Below are 12,668 nucleotides of genomic sequence, written 5' to 3'. Positions count from 1 at the left end.
CTTACCCCAACCTCCACACACCAAGCCTTGTCATCACAAGGGCTGCTCCCATAAACAACCCATCATCAACCTGTAAAGGTCTCCACTAGCAGCTATTCATTCTCCTATGCAGATCTTTACCCGTTCCTTTGACTGCCCAACTGTTCTCTGTCTGTCTTTCTGGGCTCCATGTCCACCTATAGTTTCCTCCTCCCCTTACCCCCACCCCATTTCCAGCATATATACGAACATTTTCCAAGCTACAATCAATTCTGAAGAAGGGTCACTGGACCCAGAACATTAATTCTGATTCCCCTCCGCAGATACTGTCAGACTCATTGAGTTTTTCAAGCAATTTCTGTTTTCGTGTCTGATTTCTAGCATCCACAGTTCTTTTTTTCAGTGTTCCATCAGTTGTCTTTGGATGGGATGTGCTTCGGAGGGTCAGTGTGGACTTGATGGGCCGAACAGCCCACTTCCATGCTGTAGGGGATTCTACAAAGGTGCTATAGAAATGCAGGTAGCTGTTGTTTTACCCTCTGCCTGGTGTTTTAGGGTGGCACGGTGGCTCAGTGGTTAGCACTGTTGCCTCACGGCATCAGGGGCCTGAGTTCAATTCCAGCCTCGGGTGACAGTCTGTGTAGAGTTTGCACATTCTCCCTGTGTCTGCGTGGGTTTCCTCCGGGTGCTCCAGTTTCCTCCCACAGTCCAAAGATGTGCAGGCTAGGTGGATTGGCCATGCTAAATTGCCCGTAGTGTTCAGGGATGAGTAGATTAGGTGGGTTATAGGGAGATGGGTCTGGGTGGGATGCTCCAAGGGTTGGTGTGGACTTGTTGGGCCAAAGGGCCTGTTCCCACACTGTAGGGATTCTATGAATTCATTTCCATTGACATTCTTCACAGTATAAATCCCTACATCTCAACAAAGAGCAAATCTGATTTTAGAAGCAGTAGGAGACCAAATAGGCCACACAGCTCCTCAAGCCGTTCAGTCAAGTCAGGGCTGATTGTCTATATCTACCCTACTTTTCTGCCCGATCCCCACATCCTGTGAATCTCTGACTCACAGCGCAAATGCGTCCGATGCGGCTGTAGATTGCTCGGACTTTGCCCTCTGACTCCATGGCCTTCTCGGTGAAGAAGAAGTAAACCTTGTCGTTGTCACGGTCAACGTTGTCTGGAATGAGGTGAGCGGCCACAAACTTGGGGTCTGCAGGAAGAGGAAAGAAAACGTTGAGATGGTGACAGGAGATGTCGAAGGGATTGGAGGAAGGACCCTTACACACAGCACGTGCCCGCGATCTGAACTCACTGCCTTTGAGGCTGGTTGAGGCTGAGATGGTGAATGACTTCAAAGGAAATTGGATGGGCACTTGAGTGGAATAACTTTGCATGTCATATCCTTGTGTGTTTACCCAGCTTCCCCTTGAAGGCTGCTATTTCGTTCACCTCGATTATTTCACACGGTAGCGAGCTTTACCACTCCATATGTACCACTCTGTTTAATTATGCAATACATAATACATCCTACTCAACAACATATTTTACTTATATTGATTGAAAAAAGACATGTTTTCAAAGCTTTTCATCTTGCACTCATCAGGACAAATGCAAGAAAGCCAAATTCCAAAGTGAGCAACAACTCTTTCAAAAAGAGTGCTGATTGGTTGCAAGTCAAATCTGATTGGTTGAAACATTTCCATGGGCATGCCTCAGGGCAACTCTGGTCCCTCACGCTTTTGTTTATTTCAAAAAAGGGCCTGGAAATTTTTTTTTCTGCAAAGTACGGATTTCTGAGTATAAAAGTATCTGGCTTCTATCAAAAATTAAGTGAGCCATGTTATAAGCCCAACTGATAAACTTATAGCATCAGAGGAGCAGGAACGCTGACGTTTCAGGTCGGGCTCCTTCTTCAGAAATTTCAGGCATTTCTGAAGAAGGGTCCCGATCTGAAACATCAACTTTCCTGCTCCTCTACTGCTGCCTGACCTGCTGTGTTCCTCCAGCTCCACACTGTGTTATCTCTGACTCCAGCATCAGCAGTCCCTACTGTCTCTGATAATCTTATATTGGTTGTTGAGCAATTTTTGTTGCACTTGTGGTTGTTCAATTGCAGAATCACATCTGATATTGTTATATTGTCAGTTTCTCAGGCATGGACTGATTGAGTACAGTCAGTACTCTTCCTATTGTCAATGGCAAAACGATGAGTTGTTTGACACAAAATATATACACCATCTCATGGAAATATTTCAACCAATCTGATTCGACTTGCAACTAATCAGCACCTTTTTTTGAATAAGGTTTAAATTGTTGCTCCCTGTGAAATTTGGCATTCTTGCATTTGTCCCGATAAGTGCAAGATGAAAAGCTTTGAAAATATGCACTTCGTTTATCGTTGAACTGGCCACTGATGGCTGTTCGCTGGTTACCTTGCAACAATCGCTGGTCGAGTTCCGTTCTCATGGTGGATCGAGACCCCAGGCTGCGGAAGATGACGGGGTCCCTTCCTAAGAAATCGGCCGTCAGTCCAGAATACAGCTCCTCACCTGTGGAATGGAGAGGTATAGAGAGTCAAATGATGTGACTACGTAGCAAAACAGCTGACCGCACAGCAGGCAGACTTCTTAGCCTCTGCCCAATCCCTCTTCATTTAAGCCACTATTGTCCTGTTTTGTTTCCTTTACATCATCACTCCTGTGTTTGCTGGACTACGTGGATCTCCAATTAAGAAACGTAATTTAAAAATATTCACTAAATAAAAACCGAAAGAACTGCGATTGCTGGAAATCAGAAACAAAAACAGAAATTGCTGGAAAGGCTCAGTAGGTCTGGCAGCATCTGTGGAGAGAAACCAGAGTTAACGTTTTGGGCTCAGTCTAAAGAAGGGTCACTCGATCCAAAACGTTAATTGTGATTTCTCTCCACAGATGCTGCCAGACCTGCTCAGCATTTCTAGCAATTTCTGTTAGTGTTTGTAAAAATTCTCACCCTTGTTTTCAAATCTTTCCTTGCCTCCCCCTTTCTCTGCTGTTTACTACAACCACACAATTGCTCAAAATATTCACACTCCTCCAATTCTTGGTCATCCATGGTTTTAGATGATAATCCTACTTTTACCAATCAAGACCATAAGCTCCAGAATTCCTTCCCTGGATATCTCTGCTTCACTCTCTGCTTCTATGTCGTTCCATACAATCTACTTGAGAAGCTGCAACAATATGCACTTATGCGCTCAGTGTCAAACCTTGTTTCTTACTGTCTGCTTGCAGCCACATAACTGCAAATTGTTGTTGTTGTACAGCACTCAGAAACTCACAGAGCGAGCTTGGGGATGCTCAGTGGAAACAACATGAACAGGAAGCATGGATCGGGGGCTTGTATACCCAACTTTCCAATGCCTTCGTTCTTTTAATTAACCTAACAAATATAATGATGAGTGTAATTTGCTCTCTGTAAGTCAGTGGGTGATGGAACCACTTTCCAAACAAACATTCTCCCATTCCTCACGGATGAGTTAGAGCTAAGGGTCTGTTTCCATGCTGTAATATTGTCAGAAAATATGATGGCCCCTTCCAAATGTGCTCTAAGCACACTAATCTCAGACATAATGGAGGGTGTTCCGACTGGGTCTGAGGGAACGACTGCTTTTATATTTCTGGCTCCTTCTGGGTGCTATGGTGACTCAGTGGTTAGCACTGCTGCCTCACAGTGCCAGGGATGCAGGTTTGATTCCAGCCTTGGGAAACTGTCTGTGTGGAGTTTGCACGTTCACCCTGTGTGTGTGTGTCAGGTTTCCTCTGGGTGCTCTGGTTTATCTCCCACAGTCCAAAGATGTGCAGGTTGGGTAGACTGGTCATTAGCACTGCTACCTCACAGTGCCAGGGATCTGGGTTCAATTCCAGCCTTGGGTGACTGTCTGTGTAGGGTTTGCACATTCTCCCCATGTCTGCATGGGTTTCCTCCCACTGTCCAAAGATGTGCAGGTTAGGTGGATTGGCCATGCTAAATTGCCCCATAGTGTCCAGGGATGCGCAAAGCGAAATGGGTTAGCCATAGGAAGTGCAGGGTTACAGGAACAGGATAGGGGGTGGGCTGCTGTTTGGAGGGTCAGTGTGGACTCGATGGCATGAATGGCCTGTTTCCATGCTGTAGGGATTCTATGATTCCCTGATCCCTGGACGCTAGAGAGAACATTAGCATGGCCAATCCACTTAACTTGCACAACTTTGGACAGCAATGTGGTTGACTCTTAACTGCTGTTGGGCATTTAGGGATGGGCAATAAATGCTGGCCTAGCCAAAGAATTAACTTAAAAAATTGCACTGCAAGAAAAACTAATTTCTTAACACAAATGGATTTTTACAAGGAAGTTCTGTGCTGCAGATCTTCTGTAGGTTGGGAATCTTGGAAAGTGAAGACTAGTAGCTCTACATAAGTTACAGGAGTGACAAAACCTCCCACAGACCCTGCTGCATTCTGTTCATTTGATGACGTCCTTTTTTGACCCTCAATTCAGAAAGGCCTCACCCTTTGTGAGACTCACGTGTGAAGCCAGGGTTCCTTCATAATTCCAAGCTGAGGGAATGGAAGCATCGATAAAAATACCATGGGCTTTGAGACTCCCAAGGATTTTAGGGGGAGGGAGGGTTCAGAGAGGGGTCAAAGGTCAGGGGGAAGCAGGGAGGAGTCAAATCCATGTCATGCCTGAATGAGAAAAGCGCGATGAGGTCTCTCTGCAATCGTTGTGATTGTGGTAATATTAGGGCAGGTTGCTGTCTCCTCAAGTTGTCACACTACTCTTTCATTCAGGAGTACAGCGCTAATGAGACATGACTGTACTTTACTTGTATCTAGGGTCACCACATCAGACACATGGAATATATTAACTCACTGCTCATAATCTGGTGATGTACTGCACTCCTCCAGCGCAATGTGGGACTGAGAGAAAAAAGTGTTTCTGACAAACCGTTTGGGTCATTTTGTTTAGTTTATTTAGGGCCGCATTGGACATAATGGTTTGACTTTAGGAACAACCATTAAATTAGTGAGAAGCAAGGTCTCTCTGTTCAACTGTTTAAATTGCTTTAATATCTCCCTGGTGCAGGTCTTTCAAAGAGTGATTCATTGAGAGGATTAAAACTGTGAACTGTTTGTCAAACCATGAGTTAGGAAGAGACAGATCAGCACAAGAGCACAGAACATTGCCGATCTTAGACAGGATGATATGTAATGGGGGAATTATATGAGATTAACGTATAATCTCATTCAAAGAAGAACTGCTAAAGAGGAAATCTTAGGATTCCCTTAAAAGGGAATTCTGATTATTGCAGCCTCTTTAAAAAAAAGGACACTTATCACATTACTGAAGAGAGACGTTGCTGAATCTAAAAACAGAAATCGCTTGAGAAACTCTGCGGGTTTGGCAGAGAGAGAAATGGTGCTAATGTTTTGAGTCGGATATGACACTTCTTCACTTCTTCAGACTGGAAAGGGTTGGAAAATGGTAGCAGCTATCCTGTTGAGGAGGAGTGAGTGGAACAAATTGCTCCTTCAGAGTCAACCTAATGGTTGGTCAATCCTAATCAATGGTAGTGTTAGCATGTTGATAGTCAAGGACTCAGTGACGACAAAATCAAAGGGAGATGGTTGGATCCTCTCTTGTTCGGGGAGATGGTTATGCCCGTTAATGTAGCTATGATCTGAATCTGTGGTTTGACCAATTTTCAGCACAATAAAAGCACCATCAACAATGATTTATGATAATCAGTTGATCTTATAGCATGGCTCATTTAAATCTGCCAGACATGTTGTACATTCATACTCAGAGACCTGCTCTCAATATCAGGATCCTGTTAAAGTTGCTTATTTTGGAAATTGAAAATTGCTTACCAATGAAAGTGCTTGCAAAAGGTCGGTTTGGGTCATGTGGACATTTGCCACGGCCATTTTGTATGCTGTTCACCTCCATCCTGAAAGCATGCTTGAAAGAAAACACAAACAGTTAGTGCAATCATTTCTGACCTGGTTAATGGTGCCCAGCAGAAGAACAATAATTCAAAGCAAGTATAAATGCTTTCTCTTGCCTCTTGCCTTTGCTGTGTGTTTAACCGTCCCTGAAGTTTATATTGAACATACCAGTGTTAGCATCAAGGTGAGGGTTGGTTAGCTCAGTTTGCTGGACCCAGAGATAGCAAGAACTGCAGATGCTGGAGTCTGAGATAACACAGCGTGGATCTGGATGAACACAGCAGGCCAGACAGCATCAGAGGAGCAGGAAAGCTGACGTTTCGGGTCGGGACCCTTCTTCAGAAATGGGGGAGGGGGAAAGGAGCTGGGAAATAAATAGAGAGGAGGGGTGGGGCTGGGGTAGGTAGGTGGGATCGTGATAGGTGACCTACCCACTTACTTTCCCCAGCCCCAGCCTTCCTCTCTCTACTTATTTCTGAGCTCCCTTCCTCCTCCCCCATTTCTGAAGAAGCGTCCCGACCCGAAACGTCAGCTTTCCTGCTCCTCTGATGCTGCCTGGCCTGCTGTGTTCCTTCAGCTCCACACATGAAAAATCATGAACAACAACAACAACAAAACTGAAAGAACTGCGGTTGCTGTAAATCAGGAACAGAAACAGAAGTTGCTGGAAAATCTCAGCAGGTCTGGCACATCTGTGAAGGAAAAGACAGAGCTAACATTTCGGGTCCGGTGACCCTTCCTCAGAACAAATCATTAACTCTGCTTGCCCCTCCACAGACGCTGCCCGATCTGCTGAGTTTCCCCAGCAATCTCGACCTTTGAAACCCAGTTTTAGCTTGCACTCAAACAGCAGATACAACAGGGTTAGAAGTAAAATGTGGTGTTCAGTAAATCTGCATATCTAAGTAAGATCTCTGAACAAGAAATGGGATATGGGCATCTAAGCATTGGAGTCGAGCTAGCTGATCTCATCAGAGCTGGTCTTCAGGGGGAAGATCACACCCTGGGTCCAGACATGTCTGAGGGGTAAAATAGCGTTCCGTCTGACTACACCCTTCCCCTTGTATCTGAACTTACTGTTTCCTCCTTTAGGTCACTCAAAGTTAACAGTTGTATGGGGAGTACAATACATAAGGTCCTCGCCATTAGATACAACCATGATGAAAAGATTCATGTCAAGTCGAGACTAATGCTCATCAATTATCCTGGTTTATAGCCTGAGATATTTGCAGTATGGTATGGCAGAGTCAGCAGGTCCAGGTTATAGACCGCATTATTATCTCTCCCCCCTTCAGGTATCAGCACCAAACGTTTCCTGTCTAAAATCCCTGCAGTTAGATACTCAGATTGCAAAACTGCACTTCAGATAACCGTACCAGAATCTAATATACTCTCCATCAAGTGACACCTTGTGAGGAATTGTATCTTAACTCCCAGCAGACTATCTCCACTTGCTCTGTAACTCTTTCTAAAATATTAAAGAGGTTCCCTTCTCCCATACAGGGACGCTCCTGATAGAGTTCGAGTAGGAGATCTAATGATATTAAAAAGACATTTGATAGAAAATGCGAGTACAATAATGACAACTTGCATTTATGTAGCACCGTTAAGGCAGTGGATGACTCCCAAGGTGTTTCGCAGGAGCAGTTATCAGACCGCGATTGACAATGGGCAGTATCAAGGATTGGTTGGCGAAAAGATATGTCTTAAGATGTCCCTTAAAAGGGGAAGGGAAATGTAAAGAGGGCAACATAGGTCCTGGGAACAGGAGTCGGCCATTCAGCCCTTTGAGCCTACTCTACCATTCAATAAGACTACGTCAGATCTGTTCACGGTCTCAGCTCCACTTTTCCATCTATCCCCCATATCCACTCTCAACTGTTGCTCATCAAAATCTAAGTGAACTTTTAATAAATTCAATGACACCACATCTACCACGCTTTGTGAAAAAGAATGATCACCTGTGAGAAAAAGAAATTCTCCTCATCTCAGTCTGAAACTGTGTTCCCTAATTCTAGTCTCTGCCACAAGAAGACACATCCTCCCTGGTATCTAACCTGTTGAGTCCCATCAGGACCTCACATATTTCAATAAGATCAGCTCCCATTCTTCTGAACTCCAATGGGTCCCAGCCTGTTGAATCTTTCGATTTAAGATTACTCCTTTTTATCCTCGGAGTGAAAAATGTAAACCATCTCTGAACCATTTTCTCACAATGATATCTTCATTTCAAACTCGTACACATAGTGCAAAAGTGGTCTCTGTGTACAACTGTGGCAAAAGATCCCTACTTTTCATAGAATCCCTCCAATGTGGATACAGGCCATTGAGTCCATCTAATCCCCATCACCCTTCTGAAGAGCATCCCACCCAGACACACACCCCTACTCTATCCCTGTAATTCCCATGGCTAATCCGTCTACCCTGCACATTCCTGGGCTCTATGGGTAATTGAAGCACTGCCAATCCACCTAACCAGCACAGCTTTGGATTATTGGAGGAAACTGGAGCACCTGACAGAAACCCATGCAGACACGGGGAGAACATGCAAGGTCCACACAGACAGTCACCCAAGGCTGGGATCAAACCTGTGTCCCTGCCAGTGTGAGGCACCAGTGTTAACCACTGAGCCACCATACCCCCACAATCAGCTGCAGCATTTCATTTGGCTTCCTTGTCACTTGCTGAACATGAACATAAACATTTTATGATTCAAATACCAGGAACCCTAGATCTGATTGCTTTTACAAAGTTCTGCAGTTCCTCTCCAATTAACCAGAAGACTGTTTGTCTATTCTTTCTGCCAAGTTCCAACATCATACTGTATCTGCCATTTCTTTGGCCACACACTTAACCTGTTCATATCCTTTGTAGATTTACCTCCTGTTAAAAACTTATTTTCCTTCCAAGCATAGTGTCATTGACATACTTAATTACTCTTTCAGACGAGATTCCCAGAATTTAACAGTAACATTCTGCACATTTCCCATCTGGATGTATCTCATTCCCATGCACTGTGTGCACACTGTACAGCGCACAGTTGGTAAAATCAACTTGCCTGTGTCTCATGCTGTACATGCCACAGTGTTTTAATCCTTCAATGGGGCCAATCATTGCAATATTAGCATAGATGCCCATCTCTAATTTCCCTTACAGCTGAGGGACTTGCTAGGGCCATTTCAAAAGGCAGTTATGAGCCAACCACATCTGGAATCACATGAGTAAAAATGGTGGATTTCCTTCCCTGACAGACAGTAGTGAACCAGATAGATTTTTATGCCAATGGTTACATGATTGCCAGTACTCAGGTTATCGCTTTGTTCTAAACAGTCCAGATTTATTAACTGATTCTAAATCCAACCAGCTACCATGGCAGGATTTGAACTCATGCCACTTAATAGCATTAGCCTGTTTAGCAGATTATTAGCCCAGCAATATTACCATTGGCCACCATGTTCTTGTGGGATCAGAGTATGCAAACGCCAAGAGAAGAGCTACTACTGGTGCCATTACACACTGAAGATCAACTCTTCCACAAGCAGGCTATAATTGGGAAAAAGCCAATGATTCAGTCAGCATCTGGGCCTGTGATGCATCTCTCCATACACACAGCTCTGCTTTCAGTCCCACCCAAGGGAGAAACTGTAACCTTCTCCAGACATAAACCACTGGCCTCTTGACAATGCCCCCCACCCCCCTCTGCCTTTTCACCTGTATTAGATTTCAAAAGCTGGAACTAGACAAAGGAATAGCATGAGGGTAGCACATGTCCCACTACTGATTAATCCAGCCTGCCTACGATCCAAGCGATTCCGATGTTTGGAGATCTGGCTCAGCCAAGCCAAACATAAACAATTCTTTGTGGAAGTCGAGCATGAATTATTATCACTGTGCGACTATTTGTTTTCTTCATGCAAGTTTAGGAATCGCTGAAAGTGAAGAATACTCAGATCTCTCTGTTGTATATAGTGTTTAGGCCCCTAGATGCTCACAGTATCAGAGCCAGGTTAGAGCAGGAATTCTCTGCAGTCACCAGAAGTAGTTTATCAAGGAGCATAATTTCTTCTGGCTGCGATATTATAGTAACACAGCAACCATATAGGAAGCTTTCTGATATTCTGAGAATACTTCCATTATTCTAAAAACAAGGGAAGTGAATAACTTTGCCAAGGCACGTAGAGGTCCAACAACATTCAAGAAGCTCGTTACCATCCAGAACAAAGCAGCGGCTTCATCGTCATCTTACCCACTATATTCACTCCTACTGCCACTGGTCTGAAGTAGCAGCAGTGTGTATTATTTACAAGATGCACTGCAGTAACTCACCAAGTCTCTATATTGCAAACCCCTGACCTCCACCATCTAGAAGGACGAGGCCAGCAGATACATAGGAGCACCACCAGCTGCAGGTTCCCGTTCTAACTGCACTTGGAAGTAAAATGCCATTCATTCATCAAAATCCTGGAACTCCTTCTCCTAACAGCACTGTGAATGTAGCTATCCCTCATGGACTGTAGCCTTTCAAACAGGGACTCAGCGCTAGCAATGGTTGCCTCTTCATTAGGGAAATGAAGCACAGACTGGGTGACTGCTTCGCACTGTCTGCAAAAGAGACAGAGTTTCTAGTTGCGTAGAACTTTAACACACCATCATGTTCCCTGGTTAACATCTCTGTCTCAGGCTTGTTGCAGTGCTCCAGCGAAGCTCAGCGCAAGCTGGAAGAACAGCACCTCATTTTCTGCTCAGGGCCCCTGCAGCCTTCTGAACTCAATATCGAATTCAACAACTTTAGGGTTTGAGCTCTCCATGTCCTTACCCCAACCCTCACACTCTAGGCCTTGTTATCACATAGTCTGCTATTACACACAACCCATTGTTAGCCACTAACAGTCCCCATTAGTAGCTATTCACCCTCCTACACGGATCATTATTCACTTCTTTGTCCAACTGTTTTTCTCTCTCTCTTTGGGCTCCATCTCCACATATTGTTTACTCCTTGCTCCTTCCCCCCACCCTATCTTCTGTGTATAAACCAACATTTTCCCAGCTACCATCAGTTTTGAGGAACGGTCACTCAACCCAAAACGTTAACTCCGAGTTCTCTTCACAGTCGCTCCCAGACCTGCTGAGGTTTTTTTTAGGCAGTTTCTGCTTTCGTGTCTCACTATTAACATCCTGTTTTATTCATTCATGGGTTTTGTGGGCATCACTGGCTATATCCTTCCTTGCCCAGAGTTAACCACATTGCTGTGGGTCAGGGGTCACATTTAGATCAGACTAAACATAGAGAGCAGATTACTTTCCCTAAAGGGTAGTGATGAACCAGATGGGATTCAGATGACAATAGTGGTTACTTGGTCACTTTTAGGAAGTTTATTGAATTCAAATTTCATCATGGGACAACATGGGATTTGAAACCAATGTCCCCAGAGTATTACTCTGGGATCTCTGGAATACTAGTTTCTTGACATTACCATGACCCCCATCCCTCTGTGAAAGAATAAAAAGAAACTTCCTTCTGAATATGCAACGTCATAAACTAAGAGTGATGAGAGACAATCTCCTGGCCCAGAAAATTATATTTTCATCCATATCTTGATTTTCTAAGCAATTAGCAGAAGAAAGCAAAATGGCAACGATATGAAAAACAGAAAGGAATAAAGGAAGAAACAGTTATGCAACATTATTTTTAAAATTTAACTCATGGGATGGGGGCGTTACTGACTGGACCAACATTTATTGTCCATCCCTAGTTGCCTTTGAAAAGTTAATGGTTAGTTTGAACCGCTGCAGTGCATGTGCTGTAGGGAGACTCACAATGTTGTCAGGGAGAGTTTTGATCCAGTAACAATGAATAAATGGCAATACATTTCCAAGTCAGGATGGTGAATGGCATGGAAGGGGACTTGCAGAGCTTGGTATTTCCATGTATCTGCTGCCCTTGTCCTTCCAGATGGAAGTGGTCATAGGTTTGCAAGGGGCTGTCTGAGGATCTTTGATGTGCATCTTGTAGATAGTACACAGTGCTGCTACTGAGCGTCAGTGGTGGGAATGGATTATTACTCATCTCAGAATTTCCCAAGCTCTCATTAAAGGATGTATGGCAGTTTATATTCTGCAAAATAACATGGCACAAACAACAGTCAAGATGAATGGCCCATTACATTTTGGCGTTGCTGGAGAGAATATTTGACTGGGTACCCAAATCACTTTCAAACAATGCGGTGGGGTCTATAAATGTGGAACTCAGGCACCATCTGAATGACTGTTTAAATGACAGTGACACCAGCAGTGTAGTACTCCCTCAGACTATACTGCACTGCCAGCCTATGTTTAAACTACAGGGGCCAGCTTTCAAACATAGCCCACCTGGTGGAAAAGGGACAGTCATAGTGTTAAAAGGTGAACTTACCTGCTCTATTATCACGGTCATTGTGAGCTTTCAATGGGCAACAAAGTGTGAATCAGGCATAATTGTTACCATATGCAAATCAGGGTTCTGTGGTGGATGTAGAACACAAAGCGATTTAACTGGACGGTTGATTGGATGAGGTGAGCCAAATTGTTTTGACAGATGAGACAGAGAAGAGCAATGGGCCACATAAAGTATGCGAAATAGCATCTACCTGGGGCCAGAGACAGCAAGAACATTCTTTACAGAGATAGTAGGAACTGCAGATGCTGGAAAATCCGAGACAACAAGGTGCAGAGCTGGATGA

At 44.2% G+C, this 12,668-nt stretch overlaps 1 protein-coding gene across 1 annotated transcript in view; it reads right to left on the bottom strand.

Moving 5' to 3' along the window:
- sema3bl (sema domain, immunoglobulin domain (Ig), short basic domain, secreted, (semaphorin) 3bl) overlaps nt 1–12,668 on the bottom strand; it is a 182,003-nt gene that overhangs the window by 42,051 nt on the left and 127,284 nt on the right. The window contains exons 5-7 of the mRNA XM_020511949.2: nt 5,872–5,962; nt 2,412–2,528; nt 1,047–1,189 (exon numbers count right to left, since the gene is read on the bottom strand). Coding sequence (XP_020367538.1) covers nt 1,047–1,189; nt 2,412–2,528; nt 5,872–5,962 — 351 coding nt within the window. The remainder of the gene's footprint in view (nt 1–1,046; nt 1,190–2,411; nt 2,529–5,871; nt 5,963–12,668) is intronic.

The sequence above is a fragment of the Rhincodon typus genome, chromosome 16, assembly GCF_021869965.1.
Source record: "Rhincodon typus isolate 14 chromosome 16, sRhiTyp1.1, whole genome shotgun sequence".
NCBI classification, from domain to species: Eukaryota; Metazoa; Chordata; class Chondrichthyes; order Orectolobiformes; family Rhincodontidae; genus Rhincodon; species Rhincodon typus.
The sequence above is the reverse complement of the archived record's forward strand: the minus strand, read 5'-3'. Positions and strand labels throughout refer to the sequence as shown.